At 45.0% G+C, this 17871-nt stretch overlaps 1 protein-coding gene across 2 annotated transcripts in view; it reads left to right on the top strand.

Moving 5' to 3' along the window:
• The window catches only part of LOC142590461 (uncharacterized), a 56746-nt gene extending 39235 nt beyond the window's left edge, over positions 1 to 17511 (top strand). For both annotated transcript variants that reach the window (XM_075702598.1, XM_075702597.1), the window contains exon 4: positions 15723 to 17511. In XM_075702598.1, the coding sequence (XP_075558713.1) occupies positions 15723 to 17206 (1484 nt within the window). In that variant the 3' untranslated portion in view covers positions 17207 to 17511. The remainder of the gene's footprint in view (positions 1 to 15722) is intronic.
• The last annotated feature ends 360 nt before the right edge of the window (positions 17512 to 17871 follow it).

Here is a 17871-nt window from a genome sequence, read left to right as displayed (position 1 = left end):
CTCCGAAACCAATCATATTGTGGGTGTACATGTCGTTGGTCTCGATGTGCACGGTGAGCCGGTTGAGCAGGGCATGCTCTGCAACCTTACCGACACACGACGTCAGGGAAATTGGTCTTAGATTGTCAATTCCTGGGGATGAGTGTCATGCAGGCCGTGTTCCATTGTGAGGGGACCTGTCCACTGCACCAAACTTCACTAATTCTTTCAGTGCGGAAGTCAATCGACTCATCGAGATTCTTGAGCATCCTGTTAGTGATGCCATCCGGGCCAGGGGTGGATTCGCCGTTGAAGTAGAAGAGGATCTGTCGGATCTCGGCTGCAGTAAAGTCCTGGTCCAACTTCGGCACCTCACACTCCGCGTAGTCTGGGAACTGGGTGGGGGCAGAGCTATCCACGGCCTATGAGCCTTTTGACAATCAACTCATCTGAGGTAGAGTCAGTAACAAGGTGCATGGCTTGCGCGAGGGATCATCTCAGGCTGGACCTGGTGCTGCCCTCATCGAGAAGGTGTTTGAGCAGACCCTAGCTCTTGCCAGATCTGAGCTGGCCCTCGACAGATTTGCAGAGCTCCTCCCGTTGTTGTTTACACAGGTTATTGCAGTGCTCTTCGATCTCCTTGTTAACCTCGGAAACCTTGAGGAGCCTCCTGTTATGCTTCCTCTCGTTCCATCTTGTGAGGAGGGCTTGCTTGACTTCCATCAGGTGGGTCAACCTGCTGTCCATCTTGTCAACGTCAAGGTCGGTGACGACCTTGTTGGCCACCGCCGCAGCATCATCCCTGATCCCTTTGCACTAACCTTCAAAATCTGTGTCTCAGCCGTCAGTGCACGCTCGGCTCTGGTATTTTAAAATCTTGATTTGAACCTGAAGGGTCCCCAACGGGGCTCTACATGAGGGGTATCTTGCAGAAAAGGATGATCTTGTGGAAAACGTCCCAGTTGATCACCTTGAATTTCCTCGTCCTACACCGGGCAGTCATGAGGGAGACCTCGATGACGTAGTGGTCACTTCCGAGGCCTAGAGCTGTGTTGACCCACTTGACCTCTGCCACATTCTTGATGAAAGAGAGGTCTGGGGTAGTGCCCGGCATGTGGGGTTGCCTCTCCTAGTGGGGAAATCCTTATCGCTTATAAGGGTGAAGTCCGCTTCCATTGCAGTCTGCCACAGCTCGCGTCCCCTGATTGTGTTATGGATGTACCCCCACACCCTGTGTGGGGCGTTGAAATCGCTGACTACGACAAGGGCGCATCCTCTGGCCAGGCTGACAGCCCTCTTGAGGAGAGAGTTTGCTCTCGCCCTGTGATAACTGGGACTGCAGTATACGTTGAGGATAAAGAGGCTGTTTCTTTTGAGGCCCCTTCTGGGTGGGTCCATGAGGATTTCGGTCATGTCATACTCGATGCCATCACCAATTGCGCTGAGGTCGCAGAAGAAGCATTTGTACCTATTGTTGACTAGGGTAGCAACTCTCTTACCTCATGAGGGTGAGGATACTACTAGATAACCCGCAAGTTTGATGGGGGTACCAGATGCAACTTCCTGAATAGCTATGATTTGGTGCTTAGGTGCGAAGGTTCTTAAATGTTGCTGCAGAAGCAGCTTCTTGTTAGGAAACGCTCCACACTATCCATATCTAGGCTGAGGGAGGGTTGAGTGGTTAAGGCGGCCCTGAGAATCGCGTCCACCGTCGGTGGTGCTAGTACAGTCAAACCCACTTACAATAGTACCAGTTTTAACAAGATATTTGTTATAACAATAAAAAGCTGCTGCACCGCCAACGTTTGTGTGTTTTCTATGGGGAAATAACCCGCTTATTACAATTTACCCATGCCGCATTATCGGTTATAACAATGAAGTCTGGCTGTTGGGTGTTCATGCCAAAAGGTGATGAAATGCGAAATCCTTGAAAAGAAAAAAAGTAAACAGCGAGCTGTTGCACGATCGCCCGCCACCCTAACTGTCACTGCATGCTTCTCTCCATGAGCGATGCACACCAGCCTCGCATGCATCTCTCGCATTGCCCTTCCACCCCTCCAAACAGGAATGGGCTGCGCCTATAGCGCTTTCTGCCATGCCACCCTCCGAAACACGAATGGACCACGCCAGCTGCACTGATGGCACTGCTCCCAGATTGCTCACTCAGCCCTCACAGTTAGTTCATTATTCTATGGCTCTCATACTGCGTAATTCTGCTAATGGATTAAGTCGCCCATGCTTGTCTTTGTTTGTTGCTTCGAAGTCATTCCTAGCCACATTGTTTCTCAGCCTCGTTTGACTTGCTGTCGAAAAATAACATGGCTGATCCACTCGCTGATCATCGGCAATGCACAACATTGCTCCTGAAAAGAAATTGCGCTGCTATAGATTTGGAAACGAAGTGCTTCAAACCAATGAGGCGATCGTCGCGAACGTGACGGCCACTAAGGCAGCTCTGACGTGGTAGGGCAGGCTGCCTCAACATTGTCCCTGCAGGAGGTCCTGTAGGTCATACAGTCCCTCATGGGCTTGTTTTTGTGAGGGACCTTCCACTTCACTATGTGGAGCTCCTGGTTGCCTTAGAGAAGAATGTCGGCAAGTTTCACGTAAAGCAAGCAAGGTTGACGGACATTGGGATTTTGACGCTTATTGGGATTTTGTTGCTTTCTTTATGGAAGACTACGGTGGCTGTGGAGCCGCTATAGATATCTTTCAGCATTTTTACATACGGCTCGTCTACACCCTGATTCCGTAATGCCTCAATGACTGCTGAGGTTTCGACTGAATCAAACGCTTTCTCGTAATCAATGAAAGCTATATATAAGGGTTGGTTATATTCCGCACATTTCTCGATCACCTGATTGATAGTGTTAATATGGTCTATTGTTGAGTAGCCTTTACAGAATCCTGCCTGGTCCTTTGGTTCACAAAAGTACAAAATGTTCCTGATTCTATTTGTGATTATCTTAGTAAATACTTTGCAGACAATGGACAGTAAGCTGATCAGTCTATAGTTTTCGAGTCTCTGGCGTCCCCTTTCTTATGGATTAGGATTATGTTAGCGTTCTTCCAAGATTTCGTTATGCTCGAAGTCATGAGGCATTGCGTATAGGGGGTGGCCAGTTTTTCCAGAACAATCTGCCCACCATCTTTTAACAAATCTGCTGTTACCTGATCCTCCCCAGCTGCCTTCCCCCTTTGCATAGCTCCCAAGGCTTTCTTAACTTCTTCCGGCCTTACTTGTGGGATTTCAAATTCCTTTAGGCTATTCTCTCTTCCTTTGTCGTCGTGGGTGCCACTGGTACTGTACAAATCTCTGTAGAACTCCTCAGCTACTTGAACTATCTCATCCATATTAGTAATGATATTGCCGGCTTTGTCTCTTAGCGCATACATCTGATTCTTGCCTATTCCTAGTTTCTTCTTCACGGCTTCCTCCATTCCTAAGAGCATGTTCAATTCTATCCATATTATACTTCCTTATGTCAGCTGTCTTGCGCTTGTTTATTAACTTTGAAAGTTCTGCCAGTTCTATTCTAGCTGTAGGGTTAGAGGCTTTCATACATTGGCGTTTCTTGATCAGATTTTTCGTTTCCTGCGATAGCTTACTGGTATGCTGTCTAATGGGGTTACCACCTACTTCTATTGCACACTCCTTAATGATGCCCATAAGATTGTCGTTTATTGCTTCAACACTAAGGTCCTCTTCCTGAGTTAAAGCCAAATACCTGTTCTGTAGCTTCATCTGGAATTCCTCTATTTTCCCTCTTAGCGCTCATTGATTGGCTTCTTATTTATTTATTTATTTATTTATTTCAGATACCCTCATGGCCCACAGGGCATTATTGAGGGGAGTGGTACACACATTGCAATAAATTTGTACAAAAGGAGACAACGCATATATATAAAACATATATATACCGGAACAAATACATAATTCACAACCCGGAACATGAAGCGAGTTCAAAATTGTACAATTTCCAAGAAACGCTAAATCACGCACAAAAAAGTTGAAAATTGCAAAACGCCACCATTAGCACAAACATGAACACAGCAAATCTGGGGGGAAAATACAGAAGGATGCGCATGATAACGAGAAAAATGGAAATGGAACCAAAGCTATGGCAAGCAATAATGTGTTGATAATTTCTTCTTAAATTCATCAAAATCTTTCGAAAGTTCAATATCCCATGGTAGCTGGTTCCAGTCCAACGATGTTTTTGGAATGAAAGAATTCCTGCAGGATGTTGTACGGCACTGTGAAACACCAACTTTGCATGGATGATCTAAGCGGGATGAAACATATGTTGGCGGCGTGAGTAATGTATCTTTAAGGGAGCAATTCATGTGGTAAATTTTAAAAAACAGACACAGGTGTGATATCTTTCTGCGCGTTGCGAGAGGGGTTAGTGACAATGTGTTTTTCATTTCTGTGACGCTGGACAAACGATCATAGTTACGAAGGATGAAACGGGCTGCTCTGTTCTGTACAGCTTCGAGGGCGTCGATAAGAGAGTTAGTGAAAGGGTCCCATACTGAGTTAGCATATTCTAATTTGGAGCGGACAAGCGATTTGTATAGAAGAAGTTTAACAGGTGTCGGGGCTAAGGAAAAATTCCGTTTCAGATATCCAAGCATGTGGTTAGCGGACGCGATGATAGAAATGATATGTGCCTTCCAAGCTAGGTTTGACGTTATAATGACACCGAGGTATTTGTAAGATGTTACCGGTGTTAGCAGGGAAGAACAAATAGTGTAGGGAGCGGGGCACGGATTGACGCGACGCGAAAAACGCATTACTTTGCATTTAGTATCGTTAAGTGTCATCTTCCATTGTGAACACCAGTTAGATATAGCAGCTAAGTCTTCCTGGAGTAGTACGGTGTCATTAGTATTTTTTATTTCCCGGTAAACTACACAGTCATCTGCAAAAAGTTGCACTGTGGATGTTACGTTGTTAGGCAAGTCATTAATATATACCAGAAAGAGCAAGGGACCGTTAACAGAACCTTGTGGGACGCCTGAGGTCACAGATACCGGTGATGAGTTAATGCCGTTAGCGTGCACGTACTGGAACCTGTTAGACAAAAAGCATTCAATCCATCGTAGTACATTTTGGTCGATGTTAAGTTTACTTAGTTTGTGAAGAAGCAAGCTGTGAGAGACTTTGTAGAATGCTTTGGAAAAGTCTAAATAGATGCAGTCAACCTCACTGCCACGATCAAGTAGGAAGTTAATATCATTTGTAAAATTTATTAGCTGTGTTTCACAAGAAAAGTGTTTTCTAAAACAAAAGTGTTTACTCATGCTGCGCATGAGTAAAAAAGGATGATGACTCAAGAAAGTTTGCTAGGGATGACAAGATGACATGTTCCATTACCTTGCAAGGAATGCTGGTTAGTGATACTGGCCGATAGTTGAGTGATAGGTGCTTGTCGCCTGATTTATGGAGTGGAACCACCTTAGCCAATTTCCAGTCGTCTGGAAGGTCACAAGTTTGAAGGGATTGCTCAAATATTTTCGATAGTATGATGGAAGAATATACTTTAGTGTTTTTCAGGATTTTAGTGCTGATATTATCGGGACCACATGAAGAGGATAACTTTAAACGATCTATGATACTTATAATGCCTTCAAAGTCAAAACGAATGGGATCCATAGGAAATATGATAGCGGGAGTATAGTCTGGTGGTGATGCGCTAAAAGGGACAGAAAATGCATTAGCAAAAGTCTCGTTAAGTACATTAGCACTATCACTGTTAGGGATGGGATTTGATTGAGAATCCAGGAGAGAGATTGATGGCTGATCTGACCCATTAACAACGTTCCAGAATTTTTTAGTATCAGTTAAAAGAAATGATGGCAGTGTGACATTAAAGAAATGTTGTTTAGCATCTTTTAACGATTTTTTATAAGTGCCAACTGCGGCTCTTAGAGCTGACCAATGCTCCGATCTTCCGGACGACCTCGCCCTGACATATAATCGCCTTTTTCTGTTCCCGAGGCGTTTTAAGGAACGAGTGAACCATGGGGATCTACGATTAGTCGTGATGATTTTACGAGGGACGTGCAATTCGATTAATTCATGCAGTTTTTCTTTAAACATGCACCAGTTGTCGTTAACAGATCGTTCGGCAAATGCCAGGACGAAATCGTCGAGAAAAAACCGGAGGCCATCATTAATTGAAGAAAAATTTGCTTTAGCATAATTGTAAATGGTTTTCGTTTTATTTGGCGTTTTATTCGACGGTAAATTCAACGTGATGTGCAGTAAACAATGATCACTTAAGCCTCGCAAGTATTTGACCTCAGAAACAAAATCTGGGGTGCTCGTTAGCAAAAGGTCTAATACGTTAGAACTGGTAGCTGTCGTCCTTGTCGGCTGGGTAACCATTTGTGTTAGCGAGAAGAAGGAGCAGAGGGCTGAAAAACTTGCAGACTCTGAAGATCCGTCACCGTCCACTGCAGGGCTAGACCAGTTAATGTTCGGGAAGTTGAAATCACCAAAAATAAAAATAGGACGACCAGGAAACTTTGTTTGAATTATGTTCAGAATATCATGAAGGTCGTTAGAAAAGCCGACGGGCGTAGATGGTGCGCGGTAGCATGCACAAAATATTAGAGCTTTATGGTTAATTGTTACCTGTACACATTTGAACTCCAGTGTAGTATCAACACTAACTTCAAAGCATTCTAGATTGTCCGACACAGCGATTAATACACCACCGCCGCGACCAAAAGAACGGTCACAGCGAAATATACGGTAACACTTTTCCGTTGAAAATATTTCATTATTATGCACAGTTTCATTGAGCCAAGTTTCTGTTAGTACAATGATGTCAGCTGCTGTAGTATCGGCCGTGCAAGATAAACTATCACGATTGCCAATGACACTGCGTATATTAGTAAAAAGAACTGAGACGTTATGTGGTGCCTGCGCAGGTCGGTGCTCATGTTCGTTGAGCTATCTAGGAGACAAAGGGCCAGAGTTAGTTACAACACGTTTTTCATCTTTTTCTTGAACGCTATCAGTTATAGGGCAGTAGGTATAGCATTTTTTCTTCAGAATAAGCTTGTTAAAACGAAGACTAAACGGTTCACCGGGCTCAGTTTGCTTCGCGAATTCAGCAAGCTTCTTCCGTGCATGCCTGGTGTCCGGAGCAAAATCTTCATTAATCGAGAAATCGGACTCTTTTAGTTTGTTTTTTGCGCCCATGACCTGTTCTTTAGTTTTGTAGTGCGTGAATTTCACAATTATAGGTCACTTTTTCCCCGTTACGGCCTTACCGATCCTGTGCGCGCGTTCAATGTCCAGTTCGGCTAAGGTTAAGGACATGTTCTTTTGAACAATACCTCTTATTTTTTCCTCGGATTCTGCCCATGTTTCATTGGGTCCCTCTGGAACATTATAAAACACAACATTATTTCTGCGAGACCTATCCTCAAGGTCATTTAAACGGATTTTTAATATCTCATTTTGAGCTAGTGCTCTTTCAGCATTTTCGCTCACTGTGGTCATGTCCTCCCGAACTGCGTCGAGCAACTGCAATTTATTTTCAACAGCGTTAAGGCGGGCGGAGATTTCTGTAATGTTTTTACTCAGTTCCTTCTGATTTGCTGTAAGGCTTTGCAGGGAATCAATTATGCGCGCCTGTCCTTGTTCTATGTTGGCGGAACGGTCCCGAAGATCATGAAGCAGCGTTAAAACTGAACTGTCATCACCTGAAGCTTTCGCGGATTTATTAGAATTCGGCCCGGGATTCAGCTCGACATCCCCGGACAGCAACATTTTTATCATGCAGAAACACTCATGCACATGGTTCAAAAGCAGCTGTGGGCATGGGAACACGACAAGGAACGCGTTATCTGAGCGTTTAGAAGATGTGTAACAAACCTGGAACAGGCAGAAGCGGAAGATATTTGTCAGCCGCATTGTAGCGTTGTTCCCATGCCCACTGAACTGCTGCGGACGGTGCCAGTAGTTTAAGTAGAGCGGGGGCGTTGATGTCGATGGTGATGCAGTAGACCATCCAGGGAGAGTCACAGGAACTGGCGCTGGCGTGGCAACTCCTGGGTCGGCGGAGGATTCGTCACTTGGCGCTGGGTTTTCAGTGCGCAGCACGTGTGGCAAAGCGCCATTGCAGCACCGATAAGGCGCCGCAGCGGTGCTTGGGCTGGATGCTGTCACGAGCTGGAACAGGCAGAAGCGGAAGATATTTGTCAGCCGCATTGTAGCGTTGTTCCCATGCCCACTGAACTGCTGCGGACGGTGCCAGTAGTTTAAGTAGAGCGGGGGCGTTGATGTCGATGGTGATGCAGTAGACCATCCAGGGAGAGTCACAGGAACTGGCGCTGGCGTGGCAACTCCTGGGTCGGCGGAGGATGCGTCACTTGGCGCTGGGTTTTCAGTGCGCAGCACGTGTGGCAAAGCGCCATTGCAGCACCGATAAGGCGCCGCAGCGGTGCTTGGGCTGGATGCTGTCATGAGCTGGAACAGGCAGAAGCGGAAGATATTTGTCAGCCGCATTGTAGCGTTGTTCCCATGCCCACTCCATGCCCACTCCTTATGTACCAGTTTCTTCCGTTCCCTCCTCAAGTCTAGGCTAATGCGAGTTCTAACCATCCTATGGTCACTGCAGCGCACCTTGCCGAGCACATCCACATCTTGTATGATGCCAGGGTCAGCGCAGAGTATAAATTCTATTTCATTTCTAGTCTCGCCATTCGGGCTCCTCCATGTCCACTTTCGGCTATACTGCTTGCGGAAGAAGGTATTCATTATCCGCATATTATTCTGTTCTGCAAGGTCTACTAATAACTCTCCCCTGCTATGCCTAGTGCCTATGCCATATTCCCCCACTGACTTGTCTCCAGCTTTCTTCTTGCCTACCTTGGCATTGAAGTCGCTCATCAGTACAGTGTATTTTGTTTTGACTTTACCCATCGCTGATTCCACGTCTTCATAGAAGCTTTCGACTTCCTTTTCTTTTGTCCTCCTAACTTCACTGAGCCCTATTATATCCCATTTACTGCCCTCTAATTCCTCCAATAGCACTGCTAGACTCGCCTCACTAGATAATGTTCTAGCATTAAACGTTGCCAGGTTCAGATTCCAATGGCGGCCTGTCCGGATCCAGGGATTCTTAGCACCCTCTGCTCCGTCACAGGTCTGAGCGTAGCCGTGGTCAGATGCTTCACAGCTGCTGGGGACTGAGGGCGGGGGTTTGATTGTTGTATTCATATAGGAGGTTGTGGCCTCCAATTAATTAAAATTAAGCATACCGGGCCTCCAAAAGGCCAGCTGTAGGCAAAAGTAAGCCTAGGGTTAGCGAGGGTGCCGCCTCTCAGGAGAAGAAAACTACAGTAAATTCGTGGGAAATCACTCACTGTGGTCAAATTTGGTATTGATCGAATCCTGATGCCTTCACGGATCCGACGCAAACAATTGTTTTTGAGCACTCGATAAAAAACGCTAGAAAATTTGGTGTAAAGTGAGAGCTGATGCGAGCGAGAGTTCCCTGCCCAATATACTGTGACCATTGCACGTTGTGTGTGAAGATAATTCTAAGGTATTTGTACGCCTGTGCTTGGAGAACTATTGTGTTGTTGAAAGCGTACACATGCTGTGAAGGAAAATAGCTGTTCCTAAATGACACTACTACGGTTTTTTTAAATTTAATGCGCATCTGCCAGTCCGTACACCTGGTGGAAATTTGGGTGAAGGAATCCTGAATTAAGGTGTGACACTAGGAGAAGAAATTACCTGGTATAGGAAGCAGTCGTTGGCATAAAGACAGGCTTTTCACTAAATATTGCTGGGAAGGTCATTTATGAATAGTAAAAGTAACAAAGGTCCTAGAATAGAGCCCTGTGGAACACCTGATGTTATGTTTACAGTTGAGGACGAAGTGGAAATAAATGAAATGAATTTAGAGTGAGAATTAAGAACTCTAGCTATCCAGTCAATCAGTTGAGGATTATTTCAAATTGTGTTTAGTTTACTTAGTAGCTTGTTGTGTACAACCGTGTCGAAACTATGGAAAAGTGTACAAATAACGCATCAATTTGATTGCCAATATCAAGATTTTTAGTAATGTCATGTGAAAATTCCACCAGTTGTGTTGTGCTCAAACCACGACGAAATCCATGTCGTATGCTAGAGAGAAGGTCGTTCGATTCAAGGTATTTTGTTATATGCTTGTGTATGATATGCTCCAGTAGCTTACCAGAATTGGAGGTAAGCAATATAGGTCTATAGTTAGAAAAAAATTGCTTTTCACCAGATTGATGCAGAGGCAGGACCCTGGCTAGCTTCCAGGACTGAGACACGATGCCTAAGTCAAGGACTTGTGAAAGATGACCGCTAAGTAACATGAACACCAGAGAGAGTATCTTACCAGAAAGCGGTTTTGAATATTGTCTGGACCAGTGCATTTCTTTGTGTCTAAATTGAGAATCAAGTTTCTGGTACTGTTTTCACTAATTTCCACATCGCTGATAGAGAGCACAGGATTAGTATTCATGAACAGTGGGAGAGAGTTGTTGTTATGCTTGAACACTGATTGGAAGTAGACATTAAAAGCATTAGCTATATCGGGGGGGGTCTGAAATAGCCATGCCATCTAATATAAAGGAAACTGCAGCAGTTTTAGTTGGTGTGATAGAAGTCAAGAATTTGTGCAGGTGTGAGTGTAATAATCCTGGTAGCCCAGCTTGAAAATAAAGGTTTTTAGCTCTTTGCATTTCGATACACAGTTCTTCCTTAGCAGTGTTAAAGTAAATGATACTGTCGGGATAGACGCAGACGACTCGGCACAGACGACAAACACAATGTGATGTTTGCTGTATACAGCAATTGTTCCATGGTATCTTAGAATTTCTCTTTCTTCAGGGGAACGAAATCATCAATGCACAGTTTTACAGAGCACTAAAATGCATAGACTAATGTGTCATTACCATGTAGACCAAGTACTTGGAAGGAATCAAAGTTAGAATATAAAGTGTCTGTTATAGATGTTTCACCAGCATGAATGAAGTTGAAAAACTGTAATATTAGACTGCAGTTTAATAGGGAAGGAAAACTTGCACAGCTTTGTGGTCAGAGATGCCATTGATTATATTGCACTGAAAACCAGTTTGGACAAGCTGACAACTGAGAAAGACTAGGTCTAGGAGAGAATTATTGCAGATTGGAGCTTGTATGATTTGAGTAAGACCGAGAGATAATGAAAGAGAAGGAAGTTCCCTACAAATAGAAAGGTCACGACCAGTGCAACTCGGGGCTCGCCAGTCAATGCCCGGTGCATTAAGATCCCCCGTGAACACAAAGTCCGAGGTGCCGAAGTCGTGTTCCTGCATGAACATGCTTAGTCTCTGTAAACTTCTAATGAGGAACCGGGCACACGACAGCATACACCAATAATTATAGACAGTTTGTTTAAAGAGAACTTATGCCAAGCAACTTGAACATTAGGTGTGTCAGGGAACACAGAAAATTTTAGGTCTGAGTGAATAAGCAGTGTAAGACCACAACCTTTGCCACTTGATTGGTCATTCCATATTGCTTCTATCTGGGTGGGCTAAATTCAGTCAAACATGTCATTATGCAGCCAGGTCTCTCTTATGGCCACTACATGGGGAGAGTATGATGTAACAAGAGCAAATAAAGGCACGAACTTGTTACGAGTACTTCTAACATTGAAATACAAAATACTTAGATTACCAGTACTTGGCAGAAGTCAACAAGAAGTTGCTTCGGCTTTAGAAACAAAGGGTGTTGTAGGAACATGACAAGAATTGCGCTTTAAGCTGGCTGTGCCACGAGTGCCCCATGTGTAGTGTGCGTCATCAGTGTAGGCGTGGTCATAGCGTAGTTTTAGTCTGGATCCATTATCACAGAAACTTGCATTTGTGTCCCACAGTTTCTTTCCTAAGGCTCGGACATCTGGTGATAAGTCTTCGGTGATGTATGAATCAGACCTTTTCAGTTTTGTAAAATTTTATACTCGAATTTTTTCTTTAAACTAAAAAACTTTCATTATGACGGGACATGGCCTTTCTTTTGATCTGCCTACACGATGGCAGCGCTCAATATCTGGACGTTTTATCGGAAGATGTTCTGTTAGGACCTGTGTTACAGTACGCAGTAAAGGGAGAGTATTTCCATCGCGTGTTTCTGGTAAACCGTACAAAAGAGTGTTGTTCCGGCGTGAAAAGTTTTTTATATCATAAAGTGGAGTTTAGTGACCAATTCCCCTAAGTGAGACAATTTCGGATTTAAGCGTGTCATACACATCACTACAATCAACAGCTGTTGTAGAAGATTCGAGCGAAGGTACACGTGTTTCAAGGGCTTTGAAGTGCAAACTAAAAAGTTCCTTAAAGGGCCCCTCACAAGGTCTGGCCATTTTGAGCTAACAAGCGCAGAGCATACAGTGCGCACCAATGATCGTGTTTGCAAAGAATTGCATCACTGCGCGCCGTAGAAAGGCCTGAAATTTCAATCCGAACGCCATTTCCCTCTTCACTCGCGGCAAATCTGCCCGGAGAGAGACGGTGAAGTAGTCGGGCTCCTGCGCCTGCGTAATCGTGTCTGTAGTGTGACATCGCTTGTGGTGATGCGTGAATTCGAAAATTATTCAAGACAACATTTTTTATCTGTCTGATCTGTTGCTTGCATTGACGAATTGAAGTTTAGAGAAGTAATAAAACACACAAACGGAATGTCTGCGTGTTTTTTGTTCTACTTGGCACCGAAGCAAGAGAGATGCACTTCCACTTCGTCTGCTTGTTCCCACGGTCGTGTGTTCACGTGCGCAGGTACCGAAACTATGCCATTTTCTACCGTGTTCCAGCGCGTGATCACACTCTGCAATCCGCTTGTTCTGCCTCAGTATTCGTGTAGCGCTGACTTATACTGCTACTCATGTTTCCTTGTGCACAGCACGCAAAATAGTGCACTGCGTGAACGAGACAACAGCTCGCACGCAATGTGGTCAGCGGAAATGCGTAGTGCAGGTAAACAAAAGTGAAGAGAAAAAAAGTATGCGTCACGCGATCCTCGAGGTCTGGTGTGGGAGAACGCAGGGAAGGAATTTCGCTTGCGAGGGCTAGACGAGGCAAGTGGAAAGAGCATCTTGCTTGGAAGTGGAACCCGCCTGCTGAAATCATGGGTTCGCGGCACTGAAATATTTCTATCTTGGCTATTAATGAGCCGATTTGAAATTTTTTTTGTGGCAGAACGCTCCATCTCTGGAGGTAAACTCGTTGAGTAGTGACTGCTACTTGTAGTAGTGTTATTAGTCTCACTTTGATGTATTTGCTGAAGGCACCCCGCTAGGTCCATGGTTAAGTACAATGTCCCCACTCAAGAGAAGGCTATCGTAACAGTGCAAAATACGAAAACAGCAAGCAACAACACTGTTCGGGCAAAACAGAAGCAACAAAAGGCGGTCATCGGCACTGTAGCTATAGGCACCTTGAATATAACTATCTGCATGAAAAACAGGCAGCGATTTAGCAACATTCCAGTGTCGCTGTTCTGCCCACTGAAGGAAGGTGCCGTTGCGAAGACATAGCATCCGGTTTAGATGTCGCTGACCACAGGTTATCGGTGACTGGTCAAAGGGCGATGACATCAGTCAAAAGTGAAGCTCACGAGAGGTGTCGGGGAAAGCCCCATAGGTACACCATCGACTACATCCACATGTCACAGAAAAGGAAGCATGGAAGGTAAGGCAGCATCGCCACAAAAGAATCCATGGAAGCACCTAAAAAGCTGCTTGAAAAACAGGCAGCGATTACTAACTTTATGTTCGTGGGTGAAATTCAGTCCCCGAGAAAAGGATAAATAAGTACATGTGTCAATACCAATAATGAGGTATTCTCGCATTGAACACCTGAGCAGAGCACGTGGAGTAGAGTGCATGTCAAATTGTTTCACCTTATACAAAACTGCAGCTGAAGATGTCATACTTTGTTAAGCCTGCAAGGACGGCACTGAGAAGAGCCCAGATTAGCAAGCAGTCTTCTTGGGCAAAGAAGGGCTAGATCACTCGTAAAGAAGTTCCCGTATTTTGGTGTGTATAAACCACACCAAAAATTGTAACAATTTCACAGCAAGGTCAGGGCCAGGGTGCGGATCACAGGAACTTCAGTTTGAGGTCTGGCTTCATGACAGCACAGCGTGTGTTGCCACAAAGCCACACTTCAGGGCAAGGTTCTGGACTAATCAAATTTTCATTATCTCCTGGGGAAATCCACTGTCTTCCCACGCCTGTGTGTCGAAACTCCGTTCTCCCCTTCTTCATTTTCGGTCATTCTCCTACTCTGTATGCATCACCATCTTGCATTTAGCAGTTAGCGAATAGTGCATACAGTGCCAGCAAAGTAGAACTTTGATCATGATAAGCTGTGATCAGTGGCCCAGTAGCGCCTTTAAATATAGTGGGACCGAGTCACTGGCTGAAGATAAAACATGGGCAAGTCGTTTATCTCCAAATGGATACTGTTTTTATAACTGTCCGAGGGTTGTATGCAGTTATTTCTGTGGGTTATACGCGCAATTTTCTTTTTTTTAAAGACAAGCTTTCTTTGCCTCTTCCTTCGACTTTTCCACTGCTGCTGCTGCTGCTGTTGTTTGGCACACTGCATCAGGGGTGGTTCAGAGTGGGCGTATGCCTGACAGGAGCGAGGCAGAGAGGAAAGGTGACACAAGAAACTCGTTTCGACGCCACCGTGTCGAATGTGAACAATGCTCTTTGCAGTTCCCTGGGCGTCGCCACATTAGCCTCTTAGCAGCTGTAATTATCCGTGATCCCCCTCAAAAGCATTGCAGAGATTACACAGCTTATCTTTCTACTAATGTGCGAGTCCAGAGGGAAGTTAGATAGAATGGTATAGCAGAGGGGGGAGAAGAGGCAGTTCTCATGTAAGGGGGAGGAGCAAGAACAGACGTGACAAGGTGAAATTTTTTCTTTTTGGCCTATTCTGAAAATGTGAAACGTTCCAGCGCACAAATAAACACGGGTGAGCACAGAAAGGCAACAAGAACACCTGTTCTTGTTGTCCTTCTCTGCTCGTCCATGTTTTTTTGTGCTCTGGAACGATGCTTCATAATGCTATTCACAGCCAACTAGCCCAGCCATCCACACGTAGCGTTTTCTAAAAGAGGGTGCGGGTTTTACATGTCGGTGGGTTATACGGGGGAAAATACGCTATTTTCTGGCTGGCTCCTTGCACTCTCAACTTACGTAAACGTTGCCAAAGTTCAGCATGCAATCAAGAAAAAACCCACTGATTGAATCTCTTATGAGACAATTTTGCTGTGCCAGCGAATTGTAACAAGTTTTGCAAGTAGTGCCAAATCTGGCTTCTGATCCTCGAGTGCTCATTTAGGACAAGAGAGCGAGCTCAATCAAAGTATTTTTAAACTGTTCTGTAAGGGTCATAAAAATCCATGAAAGTCTTCAAACACTCGTTCACTTTGTCATTTTTCGCCTTTCTAAAAAATAATTTTTTATTGGTGGACTTCTCAAACAGGGTCACGAAGTATTCAGGTGCAGAAATATTGGGTAAATTAAAAAGGACCATTAGGAGTTCTTGGTTTCATCATACTTGAAATGACCCTGAAGACTTCCCAAATAAACAAAAAAGGAAAATAAAGCTTGCCAGTAAATTTGGCTTCTGTGTTGTGTTTTGGCATTACATATTAACTTTTGCTTACTTTTGTTTTATTTGTGCAGCACTTGGGCCTTCTATTTCTCCATCAACTGCCAAATGTGACAACTCAAAGCAAGGATGCCTCCACCGGTGTCACTTATGTGACTATACGACTGATAAACTGTCTCATCTGGAAACACATGCCAGCACCCACACTGGCGAGAAGCAATTTCAGTGCCCTTCATGCTCTCGGAGTTTTTCAGAGAAGTGCAACCTTAGGAGACACATGCACATCCACACAGGCGAGAAGCCATATCAGTGCCCTTCATGTTCTTACAGCTGCTCACGAAAGGGCAGCCTTATGACACACCTGCGCATCCACACAGGCGAGAAGCCTTTTCAGTGCCCTTCATGCTCTCGGAGCTTCTCAGGAAAAAGCCACCTGACAGAGCACCTGCGCACCCACACAGGCGAGAAGCCATTTAAGTGCCCTTCATGTCTTCAAAGCTTTTCACAAAAGGCCAGCCTGAAAGCCCACCTACGCACCCACACAGGCGAGAAGCCATATCAGTGCCATTCATGCTCTCAAAGCTTTGCACAAATGGGCAACCTTTTGAAACACCTGTCCACCCACACAGGCGAGAAGCCATTTCAATGTCCTTCGTGCTCTCGGAGCTTCTCACAAAAGGCCCACCTGAAAGTCCACCTGCGCACCCACACAGGCGAGAAGCCTTTTCAGTGCCCCTCATGCTCTTGGAGCTTCTCACGAAAGACCTATCTAACTCAGCACCTGCGCACCCACACAGGTGAGAAGCCATATCAGTGTCTTTCATGCCTTCAGAGCTTCACACATAAGTCCAACCTGATATCCCACCTGCGCACACACACAGGCCAGAAGCCATATCAGTGCCCTTCATGCTCTCACAGTTGCTCACAAAAGAGCAACCTTATGGAACACATGCGCACCCACACAGGTGAGAAGCCATTTCAGTGCCCTTTTTGCCCTCAGAGCTTCTCACAAAAGACCCACCTGCAAGGCCATGTGCGAACCCACACAGGCGAGAAGCCATTTGAGTGCCCTTCATGCTCTCAGAGCTTCTCACATAAGACCTACCTCAAAACCCACCTGCGCACTCACACAGGTGAAAAGCCATTTCAGTGCCCTTCGTGCTTTCGGAGCTTCTCACGTAAGGCTTACCTGAAAGAGCACATGGGCACCCACACAGGTGAGAAGCCATTTCAATGCCCTACATGCCTTCAGCGCTTCTTACGAAAGGCCAGCCTGAAATCCCACCTGCGCACCCACACAGGTGAAAAGCCATATCAGTGCCCTTTATGCCTCCAGAGCTTCTCGTTGAAGAGTGCCATGAAGGTGCACGAGCGCATTCATACAGGTGACCGGCCATACAGTTGCACTGTCTGCTCTAGGTCTTTTAAGCAGTCTCATCACTTGAGCAGACATACGAGAGCACAGCACCATGATACTGCAGGGGAGGTCGACAACCATGTTGAACTGGAGCCAATTAAAGATCTACAGGCGTGTAGCATGCTGGATAGCAGCAGGTAACACAAATGTCTCCATGTGCTCTTGAAGGGACACTGCAGCAAATATTAAGCCAAGTGGAAGGGATAGATTAGTGCTTGAGAATCTCTTTAAGGCATCAATATTATCGCCAACAGAGCCTTAATAATTGAAAAACTAAAGAAAATGCAGGACATGATTGACTCTGCCGGGACATTCAAGTACATGCCCAATGACGAAAGCACTCCTCACTTAAATTATGTCACTAGTACTCAACCACTCATTGCAAAAAACATTGTTGTATTGTATTATAAGGCGAAATAAAATGCTACGTCTCCAGTTCTATTTTATTTTCAGAAAAAAAGAACTCATTGAAATTACCCTTGACAACGATGCAGGCAGTTGAAAGGGTTTGCTTTTGCTCTACTCTGCACCGCCCACACTTTAGCGTTTCAGCAGTTTCGTTATCGCGCAGTGCTGGACTGGTTTTGCTGGTTCGCGAAATCTGCACAAACTGCAAGTAGCAGCGAATATAACGTCCATGTTATGTCGTAGGATCCAGCAGGTTGTCATTATCCCTCAAGAGAAAAGTGTATAACAGCTGTGTCTTACCAGTACTCACGTACGGGGCAGAAACCTGGAGGCTTACGAAAAGGGTTCTACTTAAATTGAGGACGATGCAACAAGCTATGGAAAGAAGAATTATAGGT

The sequence above is a fragment of the Dermacentor variabilis genome, chromosome 8, assembly GCF_050947875.1.
Source record: "Dermacentor variabilis isolate Ectoservices chromosome 8, ASM5094787v1, whole genome shotgun sequence".
Taxonomy (NCBI): Eukaryota; Metazoa; Arthropoda; class Arachnida; order Ixodida; family Ixodidae; genus Dermacentor; species Dermacentor variabilis.
This window is presented reverse-complemented; position numbering and strand designations above follow the sequence as displayed.